The sequence below is a fragment of the Anopheles merus genome, unplaced genomic scaffold (genome assembly GCF_017562075.2).
Source record: "Anopheles merus strain MAF unplaced genomic scaffold, AmerM5.1 LNR4000036, whole genome shotgun sequence".
Classification (NCBI taxonomy): domain Eukaryota; kingdom Metazoa; phylum Arthropoda; class Insecta; order Diptera; family Culicidae; genus Anopheles; species Anopheles merus.
The window spans coordinates 51,665-65,703 of record NW_024427616.1 but is presented as its reverse complement, the minus strand read 5'-3'; the positions used below and the strand labels follow the sequence as shown (position 1 = coordinate 65,703).

The window sequence follows — 14,039 nt, the reverse complement described above, 5'->3', positions numbered from 1 at the left end:
CCGTGATTGTCGAATGAATGCGTGGATCTAGAATTCGATGCTTTAAGAAGTATCATTTTCAAAGTGAGTGTATATATCAGGTGGGCTTAGTGTGTTCTTTCTCACCAATACAACGACACACAATTTGACGGTTTGTTCCATAACAAAATCCAGTATGCCTAGAAGTTTTAACGAAATATCGTAGAAATTGTATGTGGTTTTACTCGGGCGTAGCACGAAGAAAGAAGCAAGAAAAACCTACGTGGCAGCCAGTTCTTGGGTTAAAACAAAGATTTGAAGGCTATAGATTCCAAAAAAAAAAACATTTCCGCAGTTACGAAAACAAACAGTTACGAAAGTGTAGAAAATGGCAGGCTCCAAACGGAAAGCATACCAAGTACAACATTTTGAAAGTGAATGAAAGGTACATACAAACTAGAAAGAAACAGAACATTTAGTATGCAGCCTTAACTGTTGCTATAGGAAACTGCGAACAGAATCGCCAATTTAAGCATACATCTTTCAATAACTATGGCAACACCATACACAAATAAGAGGGATACAGATTTCAGAGGTTTTCCAAATTAGAGGGACAAAAATGTACTGAAAATCAAGGGACTGTGAAAAATGTTCAAATAAGAGAGGTTTCTCAAATTGGAGAGGTGTCAAATAAGAGAGGGTTCACTGTATGTTTAACTGTCAAACTCCTCCGGAAGACACACCTGACGAATGGAAAGAAAGACACAAAAGAAAACGACAAGAACAAAATCACATGTTCTAGGCTTAATCTACCTCATCTGGAGCTACAGCAGCAGTAGAACAAGTCCCGGTTGCTGTAGTGGTGGACGGGCCACGACCGTCAACAACATCACTGGTGGGATTATCAATATCAGGTATTATCTACTATATTTAATTGTTAACATCGTACCACTTCTTTAATGATTTGTTCTCTACTTTTAATTGAATTTCAGCAGCTCCAGCACCGTCTGATAATGCTCGATACTTAACCCCTCCGGAAGAGACACCTGACGAAAGGAAAGCAAGACATAAAAGTAAACTACAGGCACTGTATAGGGCCCGAAAACGCATGGCCCAGACTGTTTCTACCTCATCTGGAGCAACAGCATTAGTCGAGCAAGTCCCGAATGTCTCAGCTGTGCCTGTTGCTGTAGTGTTGGACGGACCACAACCGTCAACAATACCTTACTTACTTACTTTTCCGGCGCTACAACCGCTTTGCGGTCTTGGCCTGCTTCAGGAGTGTCCGTAACCGCTCACGGTCTCGCGCCTTCGTCTGCCAGTCCGTTATCCCGGCCTTAATGGCGGACGCCTCCACGCCATCTTGCCACCTCAATTTGAGCCTACCACGCCTCCTCTGTCCTTGTGGACAGCCTAAAAAGACTTTACGGGCTGGGTCATCCGTTTCCATGCGTACAACATGGCCAGCCCACCGGAGCCTGGCGAGCTTGATACGCTGTACGACAGTGAGGTCGCCGTACATCTCGTATAGCTCGTCATTATAGCGGCTCCTCCATTGTCCTTCCACACATACGGGGCCAAGTATCCTTCTGAGCATCTTCCTCTCGAACGCGGCTAAGAGGGTTTCGTCAGATTTGGACAGTGTCCATGTCTCAGAGGCGTATGTGAGTACTGGAACTATATTGGTACTATATAGTCCCAGCTTCGTCCGTCGCGACAAGTTCTTTGAGGTGAACTGATTTTTCAGGCTGTAGAAAGACCGGTTGGCAGCCAGCATCCTTACGCACAACTCAGCTTCCATGCTATTGTCGTTGCTGACCTTTGATCCCAGATAGGTGAATTGTGGGACGACTTCAAAAGTGCGTTCACCTATCTGCACGTCACGCCTACGTAGATTCTGATTATTTGTTGGCGGGCCCGCTGATGTTGCCACCATCAGTTTGGTCTTTGCCTCGTTTATCTGGAGTCTGAGGTTCTCTGCCGCCTGCTCGATCCCTTGGTAGGCTTCTGCTACATAGGAGAGCCACAGACCAGTGATGTCTATATCATCAGCGTATGCCAGGATCTGGGTTGACTTATAGAAGATGGTTCCCGTAGTCTCCACCCTCGAGTCACGGATGGCTCTCTCTAGCGCCAGGTTGAATGAGAGACAAGCAAGCCCGTCCCCCTGGCGCAGACCTTTGGTGGTAGCAAAAGGTCCTGAGAGTTTTCCATCCACCCTCACCTGGCATGTGACGTTGGTCATAGTCATTCTAACTAGCCTTATCAGTTTGGCCGGGATTCCAAAAGAGCTCATAGCGTCATACAGTTTTACCCTGGCTATGCTATGATATGTAGCTTTGAAGTCGATGAAGAGATGGTATGTGTCGTGTCTGTATTCAGTCATCTTCTCCAAGATCTGCCGCATGGTGAGGGAAGTAGTTGGCGATTAACCATGTAAGTACCGGTATCTTCAAATCAACCCTTTCTGTCGCAATATTTATTTCAACTGTTGTCAAACCAACTAACACTGCAATGCATATTACAGGGTTTTCAATGATATTATTGACGTGTTCAGCGAGTTGTTGATTCGTCAACGCCTGCTTCCGAACAATTCAATATCTCGCTGAAAGTGTCAATTATATGCCCGAACGAATCAACAACTCGTTGAACACGTCAATAATATCATTGAAAACCCTGTATTTACATTTCGCTTCGACTACCTGCAACTGGAATGAATACTGCTTTAATGATCTAATACTCTAATCATTAACCCCGTTTGCTCTCTACTATCTTTCTCTCATTAGGTTTTTTGTATCGAGGACGGTATAATTGATCCTGAGTCGATTGTAAATAAAATCAACACCCAATCAATATATTTTTTCCAGTAAAAACACTTCTCTTCTTACGCTTCCAATGCTACTACATTTCCTTTATGTTTATCAAAGCTTAAATGAGATATGCGGGTATTAGTTTTTCCTGTGAGTAAAATAATGCTTCATTATTCCTTCTGTTTTCCGGATTATGTTTATTTTTTACTTTTCGTCTGGCAGACACTAATATATTGATCATATTTCATCAAACGAAAACACCGGTGTTCCGTTATGCGATTGCTGCTTGGTAATGCTACCAACTGCAGGTAAAAAGCAGCATCAATAAAATGCATTTTATTATTGTACAATTTGCGCTACACATTACGTTTCAGCTACCGATGTCCGTTCAATGTACTCCTGTTGTTACTTTTCTTAGTCTTCACCGTTTCATGGAAAATTTGCAGGCACTGCAAGCGTACGTCCGGAAAAATGTTATGAGACATATCCAAATAAAACCTTTGGAGCACGATGGAGCGTCATCATCTTAGACCAATGAGTTTACTATAAATGCATCCCGAAGTGAAATTGATTGTTTGAAGTTTGTGTCAGTTTTAATAACCCTGTTACTGTCCTGGAGTATGTATGTATCTTGGAGTTTCCGTTGCAAAACCCTGTAACCGGGCCATCTAGCTAGTCTTCTCACTATATATAAAATCGAAAATCGTGAGAGTAAACATTCAGCGAGAGAGAGAAAGCGGTGAGAGCAGAGCTCTCTTAGCAACGCGCGTTGCTGCGAAAGGACTTGCTCCATGCCACCCTGCCAGCCCGCGGGTAATGAGGGCAATGGTTACTTAGATTTTTTGTTTACCCAAACCGATTTGAAAACACATGATATTGGATATAATGATTTTTTTAAATAATTGAAGTTGCAAAATAGCCACCTGATGATAACGTGTCCCATCTCATACCCCTTCCCATTATAAATCAGGATATTCAAGGCAATATTAAAAAAAACATGTTTGAAAACTATGCAAAATAGTTTAATGGTGAAATGGTTGATATTCCAATTCATTGAATCGTTAATAAAGCCCACCATATTCATTATTGGTGCTTAAGCACCTCGAATACTACATACTACACTCCCTCAAATCTTCTTCTATTTGGCGTAACGTCCTATGCGGACATGCCGTATAGTATAGGCTTTCGAGACTTAATTCATTGCCACGTAGCCGGATAGTCAATCCTTGCTATGGGGGGACGGTCCATGGGCTTGAACCCATGACGGGCATGTTATTGAGTCGTTCAAGTTGACGAACACGTACCACGGGACCGCCCCATATCTACTATTCCCTCAAATCTACTACTCCGCAATATTGACTGAGTCGGGACAAGGAAAATGCATGACAATAAGAGGTGGATGTAGCCGAGAGACCCTAAGCGGCCATATGCTAAAAAGCCTTGCTGAAATTCCGAGCAAGAAAGCAGCGGATGTTGATGGCTTGAAAGTTAAAATTGAATTTGTAACGATTTGCTCGCGTGCGAGAAGAACTACTTATTTCAAGATGTCCTTCCGGAACAAAGCACTAAAGGGAAAGATGGTTCATTGCGCAACATGACTGCAACATACTACGCGTTAGGTGAGACAACCGTGCGCACTGCATTCAGCCGGATCAGCATCAACTGCAGAATGATCCACAATGAAACTATGCTTACTGTAACGTGCCCAAGAGGGCTGAAAAGATTCTGACTGTATCTATCAAGAGTGATGGCTATATCTACCATGTGATGCTATCACCGTACTATGGTGTTGATAAAGAACAACCACGTTATAATTAAGGACACGTCAAATTAGAAGCAAAATCTGAAAAATGTGGGGCGGGAAGAGTAAATAAAGTAGTTTACAAGTAAACGCGAATTTAGTTAATTGATCAAGAAAGGCTATAACAGTGTTGAATCATTCTTTTCTATAACAATATAGATGTTAATATTAGAACTACACATTTGGAATGGTTATATGAGGGTATATGTTCACTATTAAAATTTGATATTTGGCGCAACAATAACAATTGTCTCATACACAAATACAAATTCCATTCAATACTTCAAAACCAGTTTCAGGATAATAAAATGAAATTTTGACGGCGTTTTTGGAAACCTTTTTGAAATTTGCGACCGGGAAAACTTCCATTGAAAATGTTCTAAGCATCTATTACTTATTACCTAACGTATGAATCATAAGTCGAAAAAAAGAGTAGAAATGGAATTCGAACCATGAGCGAAATCATATTTTTATAGTTCAATCTTACAGTTAAGGGGCACAAAAAACACAAAATGGCAAAAGCAAAAGCAAAAGTGAGCATTTCAAAAATCGTATGTTTTAAGTACGTAATTGGGATTGGATCTAAACATGTTGTATATGTATTAGCGGCACCGACACACCGACGTGACACTTCGAACAAAATGAGCTTCAAAAGTTGTCTCCTTATTTCAAATGAAAATACGTTAAACACTAGCGCCATCTCTATAATGATTCGCTTACTACACTGACCCAGAGAAGAAACTGCTAAATCCCCTTTTTGTTTTTCTTCGCAAATTCCAATGCGTATTGTTTTATGTACTTCTCACATCTTTTGCATTGATTTGGAAACTATTAAAATGATTTTCCTGGGTGTTTTGTCCAATAATTCTCACAAAATCTTGCCTCACACTTGCTTCGCAATTTGTATTTAGAAAAGTTGTTTACATCGAAGCAGCAGTGAACAGAGCTTACTTTGACAGAACTGATCGCCTCACTGGTATATGACAGTACTTTTGTTTATGGACACTTTTGTAACGCCAGTGTCACGTCGGTTTGTCGGTGTTAGCGGCACCCTAATTTTTTAATCCACTGCACATCAATACGTTATTCAATGAACACGTTATTGAGGTTACTACAAAAAATAACAATCAAAAAACTATAAATTTGTGTCAACAGAGGCATGGAACGTATCAGTTTGAAAATTAAGTTTTCCAATAAGAAGTCCAATGATATGTGGCTTACTTTAGGTGGCCGCTACTGTAAATGCCAATGTATGAAAACGTATCGAAAACATTCATACGAAAAAGTGACTGAAACAAATAACATTCTTTATGAATACAGTATCCGTTCGGTAATCCGAACTTGATTGAGTGCAGATTATCGAATGACGTTTTGACGTGATTTCTTATTTTTGTCGCAGTTCATAAGTCAATTGTTACATTACATATATTTTCATGTTCTTCATGAAAGTTTATAATTAAAAAAATAGAAAGATATTTATATTTTTAATCATAGTTCATTTCTTTTGATCGAACACTGATCACCTCATTAATTTAATTGTCAAACATACGGATTATCGAGTTGCGGATTATCGTGCGTGCAGATTACCGAGCGTATACTGTGACGGATCATGCCTATACAGGCTTTCGATAGTTTAGTCGATCCTTGCCGGATAGTCAATCCTAGGGCGAGGGTCCATGGGATGGGCATGTTGTTAAGATGACCAAGTTGACGATATGCCTCGGGATTCCTCGGTGCAACAAGAAATAAAAATAGAAAAACTGGGCTGGATAGTTCAATTAGTGAGTCAGATTAAGGTACTATTCAGGTTCCGAAATATAAAAGGGAACAGTATCAGGGCTCAGAATCAGGATCTGTTCTATGACTGACATGGAATTTTCATCAGTTCAACGATCAGTATGGGGTTCAGTTCCAGTACCGGAAGGATCTGCATAAGGTCAGGATCAGTTCCATGAACGTTATGGGCTCAGTGTAAGTTCTGGTGTGAGTTCGGGACCATTTTTAAGGTCGGTACGCTTTTTGGAGCCGATATGCCGGTATATATTAATACAATTTCAGTACCGGTAGGCTAAATGTATCAATAGTTGTGCAATTTGTAGGAATACATATGTGCTTTAATAGATTTAAAGTGTCAGGAAGGTACATATATGCATATTTTAATACATAGCAATTGGAATATGTTTTATCTTCGCAATCACAACCATAAAATACTATAAATTTACGACAAAAAGCATATTGTTGTAACGACTTCGTTGTACCTATAATGGTGGTATGGTTCCTAAAGTCGTTTTATTGGGCTACTATAGTGTTGGTAAACAAAGATACCTCAAAAACTGTGTATAATATACATGGAACTTAGTTTTGAAGCTGTTTTTGTTATAGACAGTGTTGAGAACGCGACAATCCAGATTTTTTTTATATTTCTTTCTAACCATAAAACAGACTAAAATATGATAATTCAAACGTACTCGAGAACAGACGTACCATCAAGGAGACAAATATATTATTATCCTAAACCCTTCAAGTAGGGCCATCTGTTTTTTTTACTTAAATTTTTAGCAGTCAATTACTTCAATTCATTTCGAACCTATAACAGTTAACTTAGGATTACAGCATGCACGTGTGTCAAGCTAGACCAATTCCGAGAAGCGTAAGAAAATTCTACATCCATTTTTCTCACGGCCGTAAAATTATTAAACCTAAAAATCACTCAAACGTAGATGCGTTAATAACACTAACCAGATAATGAATTCGAAAAGCAATAAGTTCAAGTATAGTCAATGATGCAATACATCCGGGACATGCACCACCGAATTCAAGTGTTAGGTACAGTTATGCCAAAAAGGAAAGAACCACAACGCTTGCAATCAATGCAACAATTTGTTCTCACCACAGAGAGCAATAAAAAAGGGATCACATTTTCTTCAGGATAACGCTTGACACATAACAGAACCAGAAAACCTCTCAGAAGAATGCGTAGGCGTGGCGAAAAGGGAAAAGGCTAGCGACACAAACACCCGCTTGGCAAAGAGTAACTCATTTTGATGCCTCTCGCTACCCCTGGCCTTAGTTTTAAAGGAATCATGCAACACACTCGCACTCCACTACCCCATCCCATGGAAAAACGCTCCCACCATCGAGGTGTTGACCAAAATTTCGCTGTGTGCATGAGACACACACTCGCACTCCTCCAGCCCTCCATAGCCGATCGCTTCCACCGTTGCGAAGATGGAAGAATTTTTGCTCTGAGCGTGAGACCCTGAAGCGCAAGAGATGACACTATGTGTAAAGACAATCATAATTCGATATGGTCAAAATGCGTCGATTGTCGTTTCATTTATCTGGTAATGGTCAATCATGCAACACACTGTCAATCATTCAATACTTGATGGTGCGTGCTGGGCGAACAAAACGTTAGCTGCTTGCTCCACCGATGGTGCGTGCTGTTGAAAAAAAACATGCTGTTTGATGTGTTTGCCTGAGGAATGAAAGATAAATCGAGCATTAGAATGGTGAACAAAACTACTACTATTTAAAACTTACCGATCACGAAGATATTTTAAGTTAAACGGCGACTCTGTATGCCCGATCCATCTGCTTTGATCTGTTATCAGGAGCTTTGGTAATGAAATAGCTAGGTGTGATGGAAAATAATAGAAGAATAAACAATACGATTGATAGAACACAAACATCATTAGGATGATTCTTCTTCTTATGCATGCACTTACCCGTAGATCATGTAACAAAACAAACTGCATTTACGCCTGCGTTGACATCTTTCGCGATTAACTTAATCACTTTTATATTAACATTTCATAATTTTCACTGCATCTTCCGACACCGATCCTTCCCAAATGAAATTTGCATTCGTTCTGGCAATGAGTTTCGAACGATCGCAACACAGCGCGAGAGTGAAGAACACAAAGTAAATGGCACTATGTACAAGTGTTGATCATGTACAAGTGTTGTCAAAATAGAGTATAATGGAATTTATTTTACTTCAAATGAATTGATTTTATTCTGATTTACATTTCAAATATTGTTATCAGCCTAGTTGTGAACGTTTAAAATTATGATGAAGTGAAAACATCATTACCAGATAAATGAAACGACAATCGACGCATTTTGACCATATCGAATTATGATTGTCTTTACACATAGTGTCATCTCTTGCGCTTCAGGGTCTCACGCTCAGAGCAAAAATTCTTCCATCTTCGCAACGGTGGAAGCGATCGGCTATGGAGGGCTGGAGGAGTGCGAGTGTGTGTCTCATGCACACAGCGAAATTTTGGTCAACACCTCGATGGTGGGAGCGTTTTTCCATGGGATGGGGTAGTGGAGTGCGAGTGTGTTGCATGATTCCTTTAAAACTAAGGCCAGGGGTAGCGAGAGGCATCAAAATGAGTTACTCTTTGCCAAGCGGGATATGCGTGAAAAGGAAGGCAAATATTCTTCCACGTTAGAACGTAAAGCCTATAGTATAAAAACTCTGATTATAGAAATGAATAAACACTTGACTTAGGCCGGTCTCGTAGTACAGTCGTCAACTCGTGCGACTTAACAACATGCCCGTCATGGGTTCAATCCCCAAATGGACCATGCCGCCATACGTAGGACTGACTATCCTGCTATGGGGGGGAAATCAATTAGCCACTGAAAGCCAAACCCACAAGTGGTGCAGGCAGGCCTTGACCGACAACGGTTGTTGAGCCAAAGAAGAAGAAGAAGAAACACTTGCTATTTAGATCTCAAACGAAAAGGATCGGTGTGTCAGTGTCGAAAGTTTTTCCTCGTCTTTAAAAGGTGGTACTGCCAGCCCGTTGGCAACGGACTCGATCAATCGTCTGATCGAGCCAAAAAAGGTTTTGTAAACGCCTCTAAGTTTTACAGATAGTAAGAATCACATCCATAATATTGTTTTCTTATATAATTTGACCGTAAAAATGTATAAATATGGGGGATAAAAATATTGACAAAACTGTATGAAGACTGCCGTCTACCCGAGCCAGGAAGAGTGTGTTTGATTCGAAGTCAATTTTTCACCCAGTTGGATATGCGAATTTTGACCTTTTAGGAAAAAATCTAAAATGTCCGGTTTTTACTAATTTTATAACTACGGCCACTTTGAAACATATTTGTTTCGCGTACCTATAATGGCACTATGGTATAAAAAAACACATAAAAATGCGAAAATATGGTCAAAAAGTTAATCGAAAGGCTACTTTTTAAGTGATTTGAAACGTGCCAAAGTAATTGCAAATCTCAAACGTGGAAAAGATCCCATCGTCACAAGTAGCTATCGCCCGATAAGTTTACTTTGTGCATTGGCTAAGATTTTTGAAAGACTTACCTGCAATAGATTGAAGGACACAGTCGAGAGCCTCGAAATGCTTCCAGCCAAGCAAATCGGTTGTCGTCCCGGCCATTAAACAATCCATCAATTGCTGCGCTTACATAATACCATGAATCAAAATATTATTTCTGCTAAATCCTCCGCTGCCATCTTACTTGATGTAGAGAAGGCCTTTGATAATGTTTGGTATAATGGCATCATACACAAACTGATCAGCTATGGGGTCTCTCTATATCTTGTAAAACTCATCCATAGCTTTCCGAGTCACCATAAATTCAACCTCATCAAGCATCATGAACATCCCTGCTGGAGTCCCTCAGGGCATTATACTCGGTCCATTTTCATATCTGCTATACACTGCTGATCTTCCTACACTACCAAACAATGGTCAACTCTTCCTGTACGCGGACGATACTGCTATCGTCACCACAGGGCTAGGTCTGGTCGAACTAAAGAAAAGTGCTCAGCGCTGTGTTGACACAATTATAAAATACGCATCATCATGGAAAATAAAGATTAATCAAAATAAAACCCAAGCTATTATTATACCACATATATGGCGAAAAGCACTGCTCCCACCTGTAGGAAATGAAGTAAGAATAGGTAGGGTTTTGGTTTCCTGGTTATCTGAAGTAACGTATTCAGGGTTTACTTTAGATCAGAAATCAATTTTAAAACAACATACAACAACAGTTGTACAGAGATGAACATCTTTAACGCAGTTGTTATATCTTCTTATCAACCAGAGTTCAAAATTATCACTGAATAACAAAATAGCAGTATATAAACGGAAAATTGTTCCCGCAATAACCTATGCTATACCTGTATGGGAAAATTGCGTAAAACTACAACTAGACTAGACTAGACTAGACTAGACTAGACTAGACTAGACTAGACTAGACTCGACTAGAGGAATTGTTTGAGGAATGCCACACTATGGTTGTAGATGAGCAAGCCTTCTGCACAAAAGAAAAACTCCGTAAAAAACTGAGAACTTCAAATTCATCGTTAATACAAAATCCTAAAAAAAATTCTATTTCTATTTCTAGTGAAATTTTCTATTTTATTCAATTTCAGCAGCTTTAATTATAGAACTCCGTGAACAATAATCACAGCGCAATTGAAAGTTTTCTGAATCCCTGAAAAAAGATATCTCGGTTTGAAGAAAAATGGATAAAAAAGAATCTGTTAGAGCAATTGCTGTAGTCAAGTAGTTCGAAGCGGAGCGGAACAAATCCGTTCATTTTTTAACTTATTTACGCTGACATCACTAGCGTGTTAGATTTAATAAATAGATGGCGAAAAGGCTTTTTCGTCCTTTTCTTCTCTGGCAAATCGTCCTTACAAGATTGGTAATTATTGGTAGCTTTTAAAACAGAAAGAAACGCGCAAGACTTTATCCAAAATTCTCCTTCTAGTTAGCAATCTTTTGTGCATTTTACCGGAAGATAAAATATTTGAATATAACTCAAAACCTTCGCAATCTTTAACGCGATATGTGTGATAAACTGCTTGTCCTCGAAGTTTACGAAGCTGTGCTTCGCTGTATGAACAAACATCTTGATGAATAAAATAGATTTTATTTAAATATATTTCCTTCAATTGTATTAAATCTGTTGATAAAAACTATTCTTTGTTTGTTTTACTTACCCAATTAGAACAATCGTAAAATCCAACATGTTCCACCGACTTCGAAGATATGCTCCAGGGTGCATTATGAATCCATAAGCAATCAATTTCATCACACACTCAAGCGTAAATATTATAAGAAAGATGTGCTCCACTTTTTCCAACATGGCATTAGTTGAATTTGAATCACCGTTTGGGAAAGGTGTGTATGTTGCTAAAGCAACGCAGTTAGCAAAAATCGTTAGAAGAATTAGATATTCAAAAGGCCTGTAAGAGAAAGATTATTAGGCGATTTAAAATTAGAATCTTTACTTGTAACATACGATTTAAAAAACGAGAATTATTGCTGCATAACTTAAAGCATGTATCCAAAGAAATCATGATAACACAATGTAATACAGAAAAAAGAACAATTCATAACAAAACAGAGAAGGTTTAAATAAATTATCTAGATTAAACAATGGGTGGAATCGCAAACCATATCGACTATCGTTATCGTTAATTTTTGTATGGGTCTGCTAGCAACATACGATCGTCAAATTATAAACGTCAATGCAGCTGACGACAGTCGTTACGACTCTCGTCAGAGAAATGTCAAATACGAACAAAATTTTTGAGTAGTTCAATTGACGATCGTTTATAGCCTAGCGACAGTCGTTAACCGAATCGACAGCAATTGAGCTGTCGTTAACTTAAAAACATTTTTTATTTTGGTTTTTTTTCAAATCGCGTGAAAAGAATTGTTCCTTAAATAAGGAAATAAGGAAAAAATCTTTATTTTTTTAATTAATATCCATCTGGTTTATAATCTAAAAACCTATAATCTATGAAAAATTAGTTTCCATCAACTGGAAACTGACCTTCCCTCGGCTCATGAACACATTATCGTCACGATCTCTTTGAGGTTGAGAGTCGCCCACATTAATTATGGTTTCGCACTATGTTTTGTTGATAAATCATACCGGCCATACCATCGAGGCAAGATTCACCATGTGGCAGATATTGGGAAAAATAGAGACACATAACATACCATCTATTAAGTGACTTCAAAGTTGCATATGATAGCATAGCCAGGGTAAAACTATACGACGATAAGAACTCTTTTGGAATCCCGGCCATTCTGATGAGGCTAGCTAGAATGACTATGACCAACGTCACTTGCCAGATGAAGGTGGATGAAAAACTCTCAGGGTCTTTTGCTACCACCAAGAGTCTACGCCAGGGGGACGGGCTTGCCTGTCTCCTATTCAACTTGGCTATAGAGAGGGCCATCCACGACTCGAGGTTGGAGACTACGGGAACCATCTTCTATAAGTCAACCCAGATCCTGGCATACGCTGATGATATAGACATCATTGGTCTCAGCTCTCATCATCATCGGCTCTCCTTTGTAGCAGAAGCCTATCAAGGGATCGAACAGGCAGCAGATAACCTCGGATTGCAGATAAACGAGGCAAAAACCAAACTGATGGTGGCAACATCAGCGGCCCTACCAATAAACAATCACAACCCACGTAGTCGTGACTTACAGATAGGTGTCGTCTCACAATTCACCTATGTTGGTTCAAGGGTCAGTTCCTACTAGTGTTGGGTAAAATAGCACAATTGAGTGTGCTGTGCGTACACGCACGCACATCTCAGTGTGCGGTGCACATTTCGCACTGTGCGCGCTCTCCGCACTGTGCGCGCACTTCGCACTTTTCGCACAGTGCGAGCACACTCCGCACGGTGCGCGCACTTTTCGCACAGTGCGTGCGCACTCCGCACTTTTCGCACACTTTGCACAGTGCGGGCACTTTTCGCACACTCCGCACAGTGCGCGCACTTTACGCACAGTGCGAGCACACTTCATACTGTGCGAGCAGACTCCGCATAGAGCGCGCACTTTACGCACAGTGCAAGCACAGTCCGGACGTTTCGCACACTTCGCACAGTGCGAGCACACTTTGCACAGTGCAAGCATATTTTGCTAATTTCGTGTAGTGCTTCACTTTGTACTGTGCGAGCACACTTTGTACCATGTTATAGGAAGTCAGGTGGTTTAGTACTGAGCATATTTTGACAAACCGCCTTGTAGCATTAGCGAGTCTGATCCGTTGGTGCAACGAGTTCAAGTCGGAGCTAATCAAAAGTCCATAAATCGCTTGCACACATTCATACCACACACATGCCCATCGCCCCCCCCCCTCGCCCTGTCCCATGTCCCCTTCTCTTTATTTAATTACAAAATTTGACTAGGGCTCTGAGTGAAAATTGTAATTTTTGCAACCTCTCAATGTAAAGTTTATAACCGAAGTTGAAGAGTCGAAATCAATGATATTGTGTTTTTTATTTGAAACAATGTTCGATAATGTATTAATTTTACACAAAAAGTCGTTTACACAATATAGATATTCAATATCGGGTAGTTGTCTTTGGAAATTTGTGTGTAACGGTTATCAAAATCGTCGTATCTGCGAATCGTCGTAACTTGGGGGACGCCTGTATA

At 39.9% G+C, this 14,039-nt stretch overlaps 1 protein-coding gene across 1 annotated transcript in view; it reads right to left on the bottom strand.

Moving 5' to 3' along the window:
* The window catches only part of LOC121601187 (muscle calcium channel subunit alpha-1-like), a gene marked incomplete at its 3' end in the record, with an annotated part of 135,057 nt that overhangs the window by 100,080 nt on the left and 20,938 nt on the right, over positions 1-14,039 (bottom strand). Inside the window, exon 3 of the mRNA XM_041929988.1 lies at positions 11,573-11,818. Within this exon, the coding sequence (XP_041785922.1) occupies positions 11,573-11,818 (246 nt within the window). The remainder of the gene's footprint in view (positions 1-11,572; positions 11,819-14,039) is intronic.